The sequence below is a fragment of the Tympanuchus pallidicinctus genome, unplaced genomic scaffold (assembly GCF_026119805.1).
Source record: "Tympanuchus pallidicinctus isolate F22 unplaced genomic scaffold, pur_lepc_1.0 scaffold4, whole genome shotgun sequence".
Taxonomy (NCBI): domain Eukaryota; kingdom Metazoa; phylum Chordata; class Aves; order Galliformes; family Phasianidae; genus Tympanuchus; species Tympanuchus pallidicinctus.
This window is the reverse complement of record NW_026294758.1, coordinates 46,601,659-46,618,520: the sequence shown is the minus strand read 5'-3', so window position 1 is coordinate 46,618,520 and position 16,862 is coordinate 46,601,659. Positions and strand designations below refer to the sequence as shown.

Below are 16,862 nucleotides of genomic sequence, written 5' to 3'. Positions count from 1 at the left end.
AAAATACATATTCAGTGAGTTTGATGAGGTTTAACAGAGTCATAGAATAATCTATGTTGGAAAAGATGTCCTCTCCTACTCCCACATTTAAGTTGGCACAATGCAGTGCCAACTTATATCCATGTAATCAGGCTTTATCCTGTCAAGTTTTTGCAAGGATGGAAATTCCTCAAGGTGCTTGTCTTTGACTACCTCCACCGTGAGCAGATGTTTTTTTTAAAAACAGAATATAAATGTAAATGGAATAAAGTGAACAAGAAATGTATTCTGCAGAAGTTAGATTATCCCTAGAGAAAGTCTTCTAAAATGAATCTGATGAAAATTAAGAAAATGGTGAAATTAAGAAAATGCACCTTGGTAGTTTCATGAATGTGGAATAGTTCTAGTAGATGCAAGTTTAGAATCCAAGGCTGGATAATGCCCTAAGGAGACATAAATCCAAAATTAGTGTGCAATTAAAAGAATAATACTGTATAATGCTTTGAACAAACCTGTTTGGATGCTTGTTGTCAGATCTGAGTACAAAGTGCTTTCAGTATGAAACAATTCTGAATACAAAACGAAACTGGAACTGCTCATAAATTCCTAAGAAACTTGGTGGTTTCCTTTTAGCACAGTCACTTTTTTTCTGACATAGCTTGAATAGGAACATGAGCTGCTTTGTTCAACAACAGTTTTAAACTGGTTATGAGAACCAGATGGATAGCTGCTGCTATGCAAACAGGATACAGCTGTTCTAAATTCTGAAAATCTTAACTGTTATTTGAACCTTGTTCTCCCAGTGGTTGCATAAAGATCCTATGTAAGTATAATGCTGTTAAAATACCGATCTAAATTTACTCAATTTCTAGCTGATGGACTGCACATTTTGCTTAATGTTATCAATATTAACTTAAATTGATTTTATTTTCAAACGATTTGCAGAGAGTGAATTTTGAATCAGACACTGAGTCTCGGATCCTAAAATAGATCATATAACTTCAGACTCTGGGGAAGGAAAATTTCAGGAACTGAGCCTCAGTCTCTAACTCAATCTTCTGACATAGGGGAAGGCAGAATAGGAGTGCTGGCAATCCTCTACAGCTTGCTGACTGGGACATTGCTGTTTGTAAATCTTTCTTTCTGAAATTCAGGGAAAAGCTGTAAAAAGAAAATCTAACTCTGCATGTATTTCTGTCCGCATATTTCTGGTTACTTTCTTTTTACTGGTATTAAGCTATTCAATGCATGGCTGCTTTGATTGTATAGCAAGCACAGAATTCCACCTTGTGCATTTCCAAGAAAAGTCTGTAGATGCTAGAGATCACACTGAACTGTTAGCCTGTACTCTTCAGCACTGCTGCTAATAACTGAGAGGTACAGAATGCACAGCAGCATTAGTTTTAATGTTGTTAATGACATCCTCTATAACAAAGATTTCAACTCAATCTTATTCTAGAATATATGGGGGAAAAATGAGGTTTTGTTAGTATATAATCATATTTGATATTAAATGAAAAGAAAGGGCAGATACAAGAAGTAATGGTTATCACTTGTATTGCAATTGTTGTTGTAATTGTAGTTGGCTATAGGTGCATTTTAAACAATGCAGGGGTAGTGAAAACTAAAAGTGAGGGAGATATAAAAAGGAAATGAGAAATATTATCATTTCACCTGGAAACTGAAGTGAGATGGAGAGCAGATTGAAGTGACAGAAATAGGCTGTCATAGGTGATGTGAACATCAGAGGTGAAGCAATGGGCTCAGCAGTAGCACACTGAGGTGAACAAGGTGGACAGTGAGTGCAGCAGGAGAGAACAGACAACAGGTGAGAGTGTGTGTTGGCACTGCTACAGACAAGGACAGCAGAAGTCTGTGTCCTCAGGACCTGCTGAGATAGTACTGAGAAAATGACTGAGCAAATGTTAGCTTTTATTAAATTAAGATCTAATTTTCTTTTTTAAAATCCCTGAAATGAAAATGAAGTACATTCTTTCTGCTTGAAAGATGTAGACGCAGTTGATACGAGCTTAGTTTTTAGCTTATTTTTTCACATGGATTTTTAGATCTTTTGAGAAAACAAATGAACTAACTAACAAACAGCACCCACAAACACTGGATTCTTCACTTAATGGGGAAAAAAGAGCAGCATTTCATGACTAGGTTGAAAAGGTTGTGCCTTTTTTCAGATTTTGGAAGGCTGGAAGATTTGGTGCTTCTAGGAAGGGATACAGTACACAAAAGAGTTTCAGTGATGGAGAAATACAAAACAAACAGTGTTTGGGCCTCAGCAGACTTATACAGTGTTACCTATCATCTGTGTAAAAATATATTCTGTTTTCCAACAAAATTAATTATCAACTTTTTCAAGTAGGAAGCTCTGAATTACCTCAAAACAAACTAGTGCAGTCATGTAAAGTACAGTCACAAGAGCCTGGTGTTGCTCATTCAGAGCTTCCTTCTGTCTGAATGCAGACTAAGGGGGTGAAACATTAACACCACTTGATTCTTCTTGTACTCAGACTTCTTTGCCTTTCTGTGGCATTTATAGAGAACATTGCATTGTGCTTTGTGCAAGCCATACCTTTCCAGAACAAAAATACGAAGGATGTAAAATGAGAAAGAATAGGGTAAACTGAGTTGATCTCTGCAATATTATAAAGTATATCAGCAGCAGAGCAAAAGTTTTGAACGTAAGAGTGAACACCTCTATGCCATGATTTCTGCTTCAACTCTATAACAAAGCCCACATGCTCAGAATTTCACATTGCTTTTCAGACCACCTGTTGTACCTTATTTGCTGAAGCTTATTTGCTGGCATTCTGTGTGGAGAGGAATGGGCTGTGTGGGTGGCCCTTCCTGCTCCTAGCTGTGGAGTACAACATCCCTGTTTCCCTCTAGAGCTCCAGCAGAGAGTGCCTGTGCCATTCCCTCTACAACAAAAGCACTGCAAGCGCTACCAATGAGCTAGATTGGCCTGCCAGGAAATACCTGTCTGCAGTGATAGTGATACCTGCTTGACTTCAGAAGTAGCAAGTAACCTTACTCCTTTCATTTTTCAGACAGAAACTATTATTCTGAGCTGTTACTCTGAACTGCCATGTATTTTTTACTTCTTAAGTCCTGAAGAGAGCTTGGAAACTTGTTAAACTTTTTGAGGAGTTCTGGGTATTCTAGTGAAAATTATGCTCATGGTCTATAACACTCCTATTCCTTAGTGCTGGTAAGCAGCATTTACACAAATGCTTAGTGTGCCTTCTAACTCTATTCTCTGGAATAGCCTTCCACTCCCCCTCCTCTTACCCCCTCCTCTCCCCCCCAAAAAAAAAGAACCTGAAATGATATTTCCAGGAAAGGGTAGTGTATGATTTTCTTTAGACTGTAAGGGCACTAAATCAGTGACTATATTCCTGGTTGTATCTGTTTACTGGATAGCATAAAGGACGTTCTGTCCTTCCCAGGGTCTTTTATTATCCTCTTTATGGCAGCAAGGATAGCAATTATGAGGAGTGCTACAATCATTTGAGCCAGGTACTGCTCATACTGAGCTTCTTTTTGCTAAATAGAGTCCAGAAAATGTCATGTTAACACAGCTTGATTTTTCCAGGCATCAGCAGTTCCAGGAAGCCTTGTACTAAAGTCTTATACTAAGATGCTCCTTTCAGCTAAGAAAAGGGAACAAAATTGAATTCAGAGTTCATGCTGTGAAGAGGTAAATTTCAATCTTTATGACTAAGGAGCACATTGCAAAGATCTCTGGGCAACCTTCTTTGGATGGCCTTGCTTGGGTAGGGGATGCACCATATGTCCTTCAGATATACCTTCCCACTCAATCAATCTGTGATACTTTAAAATACTCCTTGCTTACCAAGCTTCTTGCAAATACTTCAATGTTGGCAACAATGTGGAAATTCCCACTATCCAGGAGTGGACTTCTGGCTAAGACTGGTGCCAAATGCATCCATTCTAGCAGAATGAATAGTTGGTAACAGTCAGTCCAGATGAAAGCACCTACCAGTTGCTGGTAGACATCTGTTTATGGGAATGTTTCAGGATGGCTGGCACAGCTATCCACATGGCTTTGCTTTCAGTGTCACAAACAAAAACATATTTCTGTTTGAGCTTTTTCAGATATTGATAGTTAAGTACCATGCTCTTACACTAATGCATCTCATCTGGCAATAATTTTTATTGTATTTAATAATTATGATTTATATCTTCTGGGCCATGAATTATGTATTTCCTTATTTTTGCTCTATCTATCTTTTACTCTCTGTAATAGGTATATTTTTTTAAAAAAAAGTTCATTTGAAGCACCAGATATGTGCTCTTCATTTTCAATATATGAAAGAGAGTAGATTCACCTCAAGCATCCCACAAGGATTTATATATAGGAATAAGACACTATTCTGTTCTTCATTCACTTCTTCCTCCTATGTTCACCCGCTTCTTGGTATGTGGATGGATTAGTGAGCAACTGAGGCATGAACTCAGTTGCCACAGCTAGTGAACTGTGGCAACTGAGGATGGTTTGTTTCCTTGTAGTACTAAATGTAGTGACTTCATAATGAGTGAAATTCAGCCCAGCCATACTAGCAGTGCAGGATCTTTGTTTCTGCATTCAAGAAATGAAGATACTATTGCCAATATTATTTATCAGCTCCTTTTTCACATAGCTAAAATAATCAGGATTTCTCATATGCAATACCATATGCAATTCATCAGTTCTCCGCTAAAAGTAATTAGCCTTCATTTATATTTAATAAACTTGCATACTATAGTTGCAGTAATATCGCCTTTGTGATATCAAAACATTAAGGCCTAATTTTCCAAGAAATGTCTCCTTATTTTGGGTTGCTAACCTTGATAAAATTTTGAGCCTGACTTTCTGAGGCACCAAGAGCCCAAAGATGTGAGCACTCAGAAAAATGAAGCACCTGAAAGAATCAGAGCCAAAATGTTTCTGACTGAGTCACAAATGAACAGGGAAGTAAAATCTAAAACTCTCTGCAGTAAGTCTACTTTGAGGAAGTCTAAAATTGTTCCTTCTTTGCTTTTCTTCCTTATACTTATTTCTGGATCTCTTTCACTGATTTCTTTCAGACTATGATAGTGAGCTTGATTTGTTCAAATAAACTCTTACATCATATAATCATGGAATCACAGAATATCCTGGCCTGAAATGTACCCTTGAGGATCATTGAGTTCAGCTCCTCTCTCCCTGCAGAATCACCCAAAATCCAAACTCTGTGTCTGAGAGCATTGAACAAATACTTCTTGAGCTCCAGCAGCTTGGGAACATAACCACTACCCTAGGGAGCCTGTTCTATGCCCATCACCCTTTGGTGAAGAACTTTTACCTAACACATCTGACACTCCCCTGACAGCTCCATGCCATCCCCTTGGGCCCTGTCACTATGACCAGAGAACAGAACTCAGTACTGCCCTTCTGCTCCCCCCATGAGGAGCTGCAGTCTCCATGAGGCCTCTCCCCAGCCTGCTGTGCTTTGAGCTGAATAAACCCGGGGACCTCAGCCACTCCTCATACACTTTGCTCTCCAGACTCTTTGACATCTTCTTAGTCAATAGTTGTATTGTATCCTTATACTGTGGTGACCACCGAATACAGTGCTCATGGTGAGGCCACACAGCACAGAGCAGAGCAGGGCAACTCCTCCTCTTTTCCTGAAGCATTACTGGGCACCCCGGGGTGCAGTTGGCCCTTCTGGCCCCCAGAGCACACTGCTGACTCATGTTCCTCTCCACACTGACAACAACACCACAAAACATTCTTTTCTACAGGGCTGCTCTTCAGTTACCCAGCCTGTACTTATATCCAGAAGTGTCTCATCCCATAATGTGGCACCTGCTCTTCAAATCCAGCTTAAAGCTGTATCTAGTGAACTTGCTAATTCCTGCAGAGCTGGTCTGCTCTCCCATGTTATTCTCTGGTTTTATTGTTTGTTTGTTTGTTTGTTTTTTGCTTAGTTATGCTGATCCATATACAGAAGTATAAATAATACTTTCCATGTTACTGAAACAGGAAGATGCTAAACCTTAAATTGGACTTTGTCCTGCATTACTTAAGGGCTTATGGTTTATTGCCAGTAATGCAAGGTACTTTGTAAATGACAGGAACTGCTATGTGTAAAGTGAAATTAGCACCCAGCCCTAAAATCTGAAGCAAGGTTATTTTACCTCACTCTGATATTTCCAGTACCTCATTTTTTAATGCCAAGTATCTGCTGGTTGTGACGTTAAAGGGCTCTGATAATAAACTCAGATAATAGGTATATAAAAAAAATTATGGAAAATGGAGTTGAAACAAAATAAGGGTCAGGTGCTAGTGATCTTTGTAAGCTAGATCAGGTGTTAGCACAGATAGCAACAAAAACAATCTGGTTCTGCATTTTTATAAATCTCTCTGGCATGCAAGAAACCAACTGAAATTGCTTTTGTTATTTGTGGGTATAGAGCTGCTGTAAAAATGCTGTCCTGTCAGATTTCTTAAGATTGCAAGCTACAGATCTTGAAAGCTTCAAGGACAAAGTTGTAGAAATATTTTCTTTCCTTTCACTGCCAGAGTTCAGCAGTATGAACACGTGTTGTTTGATCCAGGGTTTCCCTTGTTTCTAGAGACATTCTAGTATTGCTTTGCATTTATTGGTGTTTCTTAGCTGTGATAGATTCCCAAGGTTTGAAAGGCTTTTAGTGACAGTATTCTAGAACACCACTCAAGCAGAAGATAGCTGTTGTAAGTTAAGTTGCAATTCTTTTGTTTCAGATCAACCTGAGAAAATGTTCCAAATCCTGACAATGCTGTTGCTGGAAATGCAGCTCTGCATGGTTTCAGGTGAGAGGGAGTGGACAGCCTTTCATTCCCATCATTAGGACCAATGTAACAACACTGCTATGTCCTAATGATGTGGGTTGCAGCATCTCACAATGAATACTTACTTCCCTGAACAGCTGCTGGTGTCTGGAGCCTCTGCCCTAAAATGTCTTACAGAAGGCATTGTCTAAGCACTGAGGATAAGGACAGGTGTACATCACTCTCTACCATTGTTCTTCTTGAAAGCATTGTGTGTTGACAGTAGAGGTGACCTGAATTACCAGGCATGACTGTGAGAGAGAGAATAACCACAAGATAGCTGTAAAGTAAACAATCTCAGTGCAAGACATACTGAAGTAAAGCCACATGTATCCTTCTATCCATCTCCTAGAAGGAGCAGTTTGGCTAAAGGGGGTCATAGGAGCAGAAAACTGAGTGAGGAGCATGGCATATAACACTGCAGTAAGTCTGTGTCCCCTGGGTGGCCACTGTGCTCAAAGGATTTTGCAGGAAATATATTCTTTATTTAACTTCTATCAAGTCAGTGAACTCATATGTTCTATAAAGATATTTTACATATAATAGATAAAATAAATGGGAAGAGTTTGGTATTTTTTCATATTATTTATCTGTCTCTACATTGTATTCAAATGAACAAACAAACATTGCTAATAGGAACTGAAAATTTCCCTGCAAGTATTTAACAAACACGTGAAAGAATAATAAGAAAAATGCACAAATAGTTGCATGAACTTCTCTTTTGAATATTGCTGTAAACATTTTCAAGTGCTTCTATTAAATTAAAAATAACAATATATGATAAGTCCAATAAAAAAGAAAGTAACAAGGTTTATGGAATCATCAATTATAAAAAGCTTTCCTTTATCAAGTATGCTTTAAATGGGTAAAGTATTCATGACAATATGACTTTCAAAGTTGGTGAACGCTTTCTGTAATAATTTTGTGTATTTCTGAATTTACATGGATCAAAGATATTCACATGGTTCATGTGTGTGGAAGACTGCAGCTGCTACACAGCAATTCTTGCCAGATATTCTTACTTACTTAGTGCCAATACATGTGTTTCACAGGACTTAAACTGGATTTTCACTTTTTAAAAAACAACAAAATTAGCTTTAGTATTTCCGTATTTATTTGTGCTTTTATAAGAACCTTAGGACACACAAGATACAACAGTGATTTTAGAACAGTACTGCCTGTGTCATCACTACTCAAACTTAACCTATTTTTTAAAGTGAAAAAAAAATTGTTCGTCTTGTCCTTATTATTCAGATTCTGTAAGCAGTACAAAATAGAGTTGATTTTCTATAGGTACTGCTGACATTGTAAAATGCTAATGTGAATAGGAAAAAAATGCTTAGAACCTGAAGTCAAGCTAATAACTGTATACCTGACAATATGAAAGCTGTTTGACCAAGCTCAAATAAAATCAGAAAGTATTTCAGCACAGCAAACAACAGCTGTTTTCTTTTCCTCCCTTAGCTTTATTCACAGTTGAAGTTCCTCAACAGCTATATGTTGTGGAGTACGGGAGCAATGTGACCATGGAATGTAGATTCCCTGTGAATGGCTCATTGAACCTGGGACTCCTGAGTGTTGTCTGGGAGCAGAAGAGGCAAGGTCAGCTGGAATCAAGAGATGTGTACACACTCCGCAATGGGAAAGCACTTCTTTCATCCCAACACCACGATTACATGGGAAGAGCAGCGCTGTTACACAACGAATTGAAATCGGGACGAGCAATCCTTCAAATTACCAGCGTCAAGATGACAGATGTGGGATCTTACCTTTGTCTCATTGACTACCAAGGTGCTGACTACAAGTACATTACTTTGGAAGTAAAAGGTCAGTGGCTGAAGGAACATGAGTATTTATTAATTGAAATGTCTTAAATAAAATTCTACAGACAGGTAGGAATCTATGAATTGGTAGGAATTAATGGATAAATCTCTCACCAAGCCCTCATGCTTAAGCCCCCAGGAGTACTGAAGCAGTCTCACTGCCATCTGTTCCAGTTCAATGGCAGCTGAGCTTCTCTGGGGTGCACTCCATCTTTTCCCAGCATCCTCATCTGTGGAACTCCCCCTTCCCCATCAACTCCTCTGTTGATCCACTTCTGGCCATTCCCAAGCTTTTCTCTGATGTGTTTTAATTTACTGATGAGCCCTCCTGCTCATCCCCACTGGAGATTTCCCCGGTGACTGCAGCTCAGTGAGCACAGACATATGATTTTCTCAGTTTTCTCAGTCAAAGCCAAATGAGCATCAGTAATAAATGATACATGACTGGATAGCATGGCAGAACAGTCCTTAGAAAGACCTCTGGTGTTTCCCATTAATTGCTGCATGTCTGTGTGATTCAAGATGGCATTCATTTCTCACTTAGGCATTTGAATAATTAACTTTGTCAAATGCAAAAATGGTCACAGTCAATTTTAAAGACTACTTTGGTACCTCTGACCTGATCTTGTGAAGATTCTAGGCTCTTTTCCTTCTAAATACTGTGAAAATACCATGCCTATTTATAAAGTATGGTAACACAAATTAAAAACAAAAACAAAAACAAAAACCTTGATGCAGCCTGCATTATTTCTCTTGCAATATAGCTACTATTTTGTGTTTTGGGATGGGACCCCATGGGATTTCACTAGTTTCCTCTGTATTGATGAATTCAATGTTAACTACTGTCTTGGACAGAGTAATGAAGTAAACTCTGATACTGTAGGCCTCAGAAGGATTGAACAAATACTACTGAGTTGTTCTACAAAACTTCATCATTTCAAATAAGATTGTTTCAGATAAAGTCACAGACAATAAGGAGAAGGAGGGAAATGGGATAATGACTGAAAATGACTTAACTTCACCTGTTCTTATGCAGCATCCTACAAGATAATAAACACACAGAAAACAAGAAAACGGAATGAAGACAAGTTTGCTTTTATATGCCAGTCAGAAGGCTTTCCTCTGGCAGAGGTATTCTGGCAAAATGAAAAGAACTTCAGTCTCAGCGGGTCTGCAAATACTACCTACACACTGACTGCAGATGGCCTCTACAATGTCACCAGCATCCTGATAATCAATCAAAACATGAATGAGAATTACAGCTGCATATTCTGGAATAAAGAACTCAGTGAAAATACTTCAGCTTACATTTACTCTTTAGGTTCATATCACCTTGAACTTGTATGAGAGAGAGATGACAGAGAAAGAGAGTTAGAAAGGAGAAAATGATAGTGCATATATTTTGTTCTATTATCCATCACCAGAACTTCACTCCAGAAAGCAATAGTGATGCTCTGGAAAGAATCAAGTCAGTGCTATTAATGTCTTTGAAGCCAAGGCTAGCTCACACCGCAGAAAGCCAGTCTAGTCATTTTCTAGTCTATTATAGTGTATTTTAATTTTAGAGTAGCTCCCAATGTTTTGCTGTCAGTATGGTAGAAATTCTTTAATCATCATGCATATGTTCCCTGACATAAAATTCTAATGAATTGTTCTTATGGAATACAGATAAATTGCAGTATTGGTTGCTCAAATGGCATGAAAACAGGAAAGCTGACACATGTAAAGATTCTTGAAGTAATATTGCAGAATTAAAAATTCATAGAGTGTAAGATAACCCTGATAAATGTTATGAATCTTAAGTTCAGTCAGAGCCAGGCTTTGGAGAATCAGAACTGGAAGTTCATAAATTCTGCTGCTTTCTAAATTACAGATTTACTTTTCTTAATTTTTTTTTGTTTGTTTTTTGTGTGTTCTGTTTTGTTTTCCTTTGACAGCTTTAATGAGTACACAGTCTGGCGGACAAAAGTCCCTGATCTTATTTGTTGTCGCCACGTGTGTGATAGTACTGGTCCTTCTCCCTGCATTAATAATCTTTCAAAAGAGAAAATTGTTCAAGAATTGCCGTGCTAAAAAAGGTACATTTTACTTCAGATAGTGCATTTTTCTCTTATTAATTTTTCTTGTGAACAATGTATTTGAAGGTTTAATAACCCTAGGCATGTTCATATGATTTTGGTCACATTTTCTTTCTAGAGGAATACTATTTAAAATGAAATCTTGCTGTATTTGTGTTGGACTTTGTTCTTCTCACCTTTTACTTATGTGAGCAGGTGTTTAAGTGTACATTATATCATATCATCAATTGTTCACTAAAGGACATAAGCAAGTCTTTGTTTTTTTTACAGGAGAGCTGCAAAAGCCTAGCTTGTTGGTACTTGTTTCCATTCATAGCAACAGATTAACAAATTTAGTCACCTTGGAGCCCATGTCTTGCTGTCACTCTTATTGGCTACAAAGTCACTGCATCTACAACATTTGACATAAAACTTTCATTTACAACAATGAATTAAAGGCAGTCTAGCTGAAATGGCATGCTCCTCTACTACTTTGTTGGACTAATATATGTATAGTGTTTATTTCCTGGCTTGTAAATGCAATACTCAAAAATGCAAATGGGCTGTTATTCTAGTCTTTTCCTGAATATAAGAAGACTCCAATAAACTCAGACAAATAGAATTGTAACAAGACTGAATCAAGTTTGGTTATAGGTCTTTATAATTTGATTCAAAATTCATAAATGAAAAGAAATGTAGAGAAGTCTGTCTACTTGGTATGAATTAATAATAAAATCTTACATGTGTTTAAAGCTCTGTTTAATGCAAAAGTTTTTTGAATTTGTTTCTTCCAATATTTGAAATGTTTAAGTTAAATTTGTTTAATTTTGTTTTAACAGACAGGAAAGGAAAATTGAGCTCTACTGTGACAGATGAGAACAGTAAGTTATTATTTTTTAATGTTGATATTTATAGCTTTTCCCTCCTCTAAGGTAAGAGCTTTGTAAATCTGCAGACAGCAACCTAAATATTGCTATATCAAAATGGATTCTACTTTGAATTTAATTTGAACTTTTCTTAAATCTTCTAAATATCTAGTATCTGTAATAATCTCTAAAAAACGCAAATCCAACCTTACAACTTTCTCACATGCTGTATAAAAATTAGTGAATATTTATTCCCTTTCACTGAGATACAGGGCGCTTGCATGTATGTCTATGTCTACACCCGCGTACACTGACTACAGTCCTACTGGCCTCATCTGGGTAGGTTACAAAGAGAAAGCTGGCTGCTTTGGAAGGCATGCAGCTTTTTGTCACAATTATTTGTTGTGCTTTTGATTCAGTCCACATATTTTGGCAGTAAAAAAATGACACCTGATTTCTCTGGAGCATTAGATGGTCCACCATGATTTTTCTCATCTAATGAATATATAGCATCCCTAAACATCTAGAAATTGTTACATTGAGAAACAAATGCAATGCCTAAAGACATTAGGATGCATGTGACTGTCCTGTACCAAAATTGAACTGGCAAAAAAAAAAAAAAAAAAAAAAAAAACCACCATAGTGAACTCTAAAGTGATGTAAGAAAGCTCTTAAAACACCTACATACATAAATCACTTTTGTTACCTATAAACAGAAGTCTTACAGATTAATGCATTGTTAGCAGAGAGGCTGGGCCAGCGCCAGGTAGAAGTGCCATTCCTTGGTGCTCAAATAGCCTATTGAGGCCAACCTTGAGGTGCCCAGTGTACTCAAGGAAGATGACTGACTCCCCCACTGCGTAGAGCAGAACTGTGACACAAGTGATGGAGGGCCTGAGGAAATAACACAGAGCAGTTTCTAGACTCATAGACAACTTTGGGCATTTCCAAGGACAAGATTTACTGGAGAAGTCACCTTTGTTTCCCATTACTAGAGAAGAAGGAAAAAAAAAAAAAAAAAAAAGCATCAAAAAGTCACTTCCATAGCAGAAATAAAACCTGGGGATTGGGGAGAGGGGCATGAAATCTTCACTGACTCTTACTTCACCTCAGATAGCAGTGTGTGCCTCTTACCTCACCAGCATCACTAGATACCACTTGTAAGATGACACTTTCAGAAAATCACTTTCACCTTTCACAAATCATAACTTACTGGAGTTAAGAGCCCTTTCTCATTTTATGTGTGGTGGTGTGAAACTTCTTTGGAGCTATGCCACATGCAAATGAATGAAAGCTGAAGGCAAGCAGTTCTGGTGCATGTCTGAACATAATTCCAGTGCACGTTGTCTGAACACAGTCAGGCTTCCCCTGGCTTTTTGTATTACTGTTGTAGGATTTTTTTTGCTGTGTAGGCAGTAGCCTCCTCTTTGCATTTACTGAAATGAAGAAATTAAATGAGATGTAGCTGCTTTTTGTGGTTTTGTTTTACTTCTTCATTTTAATGACCAAAAATCTTTGCCATATGACTTACTGCATGTTGCACAAACATTTCTATTTCTCAGCACCATGTATTTTTAAGAAACACTGGAAAGAACCTTTATTCCATGATAAGTATGTAGTTGAAGCCACAGATACTTTACCAAAGAGCCTTGGAAATGACCCACATGGCCCTGGTTACAGGAACAAGGATTGTTCATGTGATCATTTTAAACTGCAGCTTGAGCTGCTCTATTACTGAGGATGCAGAACATTCTACCTCATCACTGAAGTCCCAGTTCTGCAAACTTCTCTGCAGCTGCACAAATTTTACTAACAAGCATTCCCATGGGTGCTACCTAATCTGATTTCAGTTTTGTTATCTCATTTTCATGGGATTGCCATTGATAGCTGCTAATAGAAAATTCAGGATTTGCATCATAGATAAAAGAGTACTCTTTCCTCTGAGAAGGTTGCAGCAGGATGTCACGAAGTTAACTTCAGCTTTAAGGACCCACTGTACTTCAGCATACCCAGAAGAACTCACATGTAACAAAGACATCACCCTCAGTGTTTGCCCTTAGGCTGTTAAAATCAAGTCATTATTGTATATTTTTAAAATAATGTTCTTCCTTTTCCTTTCTCTAAGGAGGCTACTATAACTCTCAAACAGAGACTTCATACTTGTCAACTGTCATGTATTCTGGAGAAAGCAGGAATGTGAATCTGTGAAAATTCATCATCTCACATGCAGCAATTTGCATTTTTTTTATCTTTTTGAGGACTTAAGGGAAAAGCTACCACACCAATTTCAGATGAACAGATGAACTCATGGATTTGTTGGCACTAGAGCAATGGACATCTACAGATACAGTTCGTATCTGAAGTTACAAAGAATTATGCTGTCATTCAATGTGGTTTGCCACTAGGAGAAGGTTTTCTCCAGTTCTTTTTATTCCCTTTATTCTAGAACTTACTGTGGCTCAATGAAATGTAGTTCAGTGAGTACTTTTATTAAGTGGTACGGACTCAAGATTGTTGCTTGGATTCAAACATCTTGAAGCAATTTGAATAAAAGCTACATATGCTGCCCTATATATAAACACCTTTCATGTAGAGAGTGTTACATGCTGGTATCTCATTTCCAAACTTTCCAACATACTAAACTGGAAATTACCACAAGTACCCATCAGTATTTCACTCAACTAATGACAGATCAAAGTACAGTCAGAACTAAAACCAAAACCAACCAAATAACAACAACAACAAAAAAAAAACCAAACCAAACCAAAACAAAAAAACACAAACCCACAGTAAAACAGCGCTATATCAGAGACGACAAAATTAATGCACAGTCTCCGTGTAGATAAGCCAGATGAAAATCTATGAATTGTGATGCTGCAGCAACATAAAAATAAGGAATTTTTCATTTGAGATTATTACTCAAAATAATTTTTGGGGAGAGGAATGTAGAAGCAAAAGTGAAAATGTTGTTCAGCCAGATTTTTCAGATAATGTTTAAATGGTAATTTTATTTTCAGAGGAAGATATGAATTTTCTATATTCTAGGCACATAATTGTTTATTTCCCATTTGTAGTAATGCCTGAAAAAACTTTACTTAACTCTGAATATCCTGCATCTTGGGCACAGTTTGTACAGTACCAGTTCTGAAAAACCACACAGCAGGAAACAATGTTTTGCTTCTTAAATAGTCATCAAACAGTGAATCACAGGCACTGAGATGGATTTGGCATGTTATTTTCAAAGAGCACTGGCTCTAGTGAACTGCTTTTTCTCCGAAGACAGATGCAGAATCATAGAATCAAAGAATGACTTGGATTGCAAGTGACCTTAAACATAATCTAGTTCCAAATTCCTGCAGTAGGCGGGATTAGCCTCCAACTAGATCAGGCTGCCCTGAGTCTCAACAAACATTGAATACCTCCACAACTTCTCTGGGCAGCTTGTTCTAGTGCCTCACCACCATCTGAGTGAAAAATTTCCCCCCAATATCTAATCTACATTTCTCCTGGACACAGAGCTGTTGGCCACAGCCCTCTGCTTGTGACCATCTCACCAGTTATTTATGCACCAAATAGTCCACCCTTCAAATCCATATCTCTCCAATTTAGAGATAAGGGTGTGGGAAATATAACAAGACAGTAACATCACATATCACAGAATCACAGAATTGTAGGGGTTGGAAGGGACCTCCAGAGATCATCGAGTCCAACCCCCCTGCCAAAGCAGGTTCCAACACATTATATACTATATACCAGACTATAACATAACAAGATTAAAAAGAAGTGCTTACACAGAAACTATTTCTGACATTATTCTCAAGAGCACTGTCTGCTTCACCAAAAAAACCCACTGTATCAGTAAAATCAAGATTTTTTTTATAGTTCTTTGGATATAGACAGAAGCTGCTTCTCCAGTGACACTTGCAGTTATTCACACTAGCACACAGCTGACCTACTGCAGCAAAGGATCTGAAAGACAGCATTTATTTCCTCTCCATGATAGTTGATCTTAAAAAAAGGAGGACTGATGTTGATTTTATTTGGGAAAGAGGAAAAATGTATCTCCTTATCATCACCTCAGCTTGGATATCTGGGATATCTGTATATTGTATCTTTAAATACTCAGTTGTCACCACTGGATTCAGCTGAGCAGAATGCACACAAGGCTTGCCACATCCTTGCTGATATGAGAAATCGGATAGATGTCAGTGAATCAGAGGCAGCTTCTCAAAGTAGTGCTTAGCTTGCAGTGTTTAGCAGCTTGGGAACTGCCCTAGCTCGCAGTATTTAGCAATAGTTAAGGGTCAGTGCATACAGTAAAGAGATTTCTCTCCATGACAGATTCATACTCCACTGGGAATCACAAGACCCTTCTGTTAGTCACTGTGCAAACTCTAGCCCCTGTAAGGACTTTGGGTTTTTTTGTTTGGTTGGTTGGTTTTTTTTCCATTCCTTTCTCATATCCATAAAATGAAAGTAATTTAAGCTGAATGTATGTGGATGAACATAAAGCATGTGCCACAGAATTTGTAATTTGATTATGGATTATTGTTCCTTACTAAATGAAAGTCATCCTGTTACTATATTACTCTTCTAAGTAAAGTTTGCCTTGATGCGGGTAGGGACTATTGCACTTCTTGCATGTTTTTACATAACAAACAGTCCCTGGTTTTACTTTTCATAGAAACCAATTACATATATGCTGGCATTCCTAGACAGAGGCAGTACAGCTTTTTACTACAATTCTGTGTCCTATCCACTCCATTTCATATGGAAGGAGCAGTTTTACTACTTACTGTTAAGAACCATAAAAACATCCAAAAATGTGTCTTGGTTTGCATGTATGTATTTTTTTACCAACTCTCAATAGATACCTATGAACTACAGTAAAAATAAATCAGGATGATTCTCACAGATTAGTAAGTGACAGCTTGTCATCTGCCTGATACGTCTATATGTGTATACAAATTCATGCATGAGTTGCTTTTTACTGGAAGCTACACCATATGAAAGCATATGATATGTGTGTGGTGTGATGAGCCTCTGTTCTTTCTACTTCAGCTACTGTTGAAGTTATCTTGAAAAAGATGAAGTAAGTTTTGGGTAAATTGCCCACAGCATATTGGAAGAGGGGTTTTTTGTTGGTAGTGGTGGTGTTGTTTTGTTTTTTTGTTTGTTTGTTTTTCCCACAGTTTTTAAGATTACAGTGAGATGAAAATAGCTGATATTTTTAGACCAAGACTGTAAAGTTTCTAGATACTATAAT

At 37.6% G+C, this 16,862-nt stretch overlaps 1 protein-coding gene across 3 annotated transcripts; it reads left to right on the top strand.

The window, feature by feature from the left end:
* The first annotated feature begins 627 nt into the window (after positions 1 to 627).
* On the top strand, positions 628 to 16,424 carry LOC128089258 (programmed cell death 1 ligand 2-like). 3 transcript variants are annotated; one of them, XM_052700483.1, is made up of 9 exons: positions 628 to 802; positions 2,881 to 3,015; positions 3,587 to 3,691; positions 6,764 to 6,832; positions 8,315 to 8,677; positions 9,710 to 9,994; positions 10,611 to 10,751; positions 11,570 to 11,611; positions 13,722 to 16,424. In XM_052700483.1, the coding sequence occupies exons 4-9, from the start codon at positions 6,778 to 6,780 to the stop codon at positions 13,802 to 13,804; spliced, it is 969 nt and encodes a 322-aa protein (XP_052556443.1). In that variant the 5' UTR covers positions 628 to 802; positions 2,881 to 3,015; positions 3,587 to 3,691; positions 6,764 to 6,777; the 3' UTR covers positions 13,805 to 16,424. The 3 variants fall into 3 exon arrangements, with proteins under 3 accessions (XP_052556443.1, XP_052556442.1, XP_052556444.1); XM_052700482.1 differs by lacking the exon at positions 2,881 to 3,015; XM_052700484.1 differs by lacking the exons at positions 2,881 to 3,015; positions 6,764 to 6,832.
* The last annotated feature ends 438 nt before the right edge of the window (positions 16,425 to 16,862 follow it).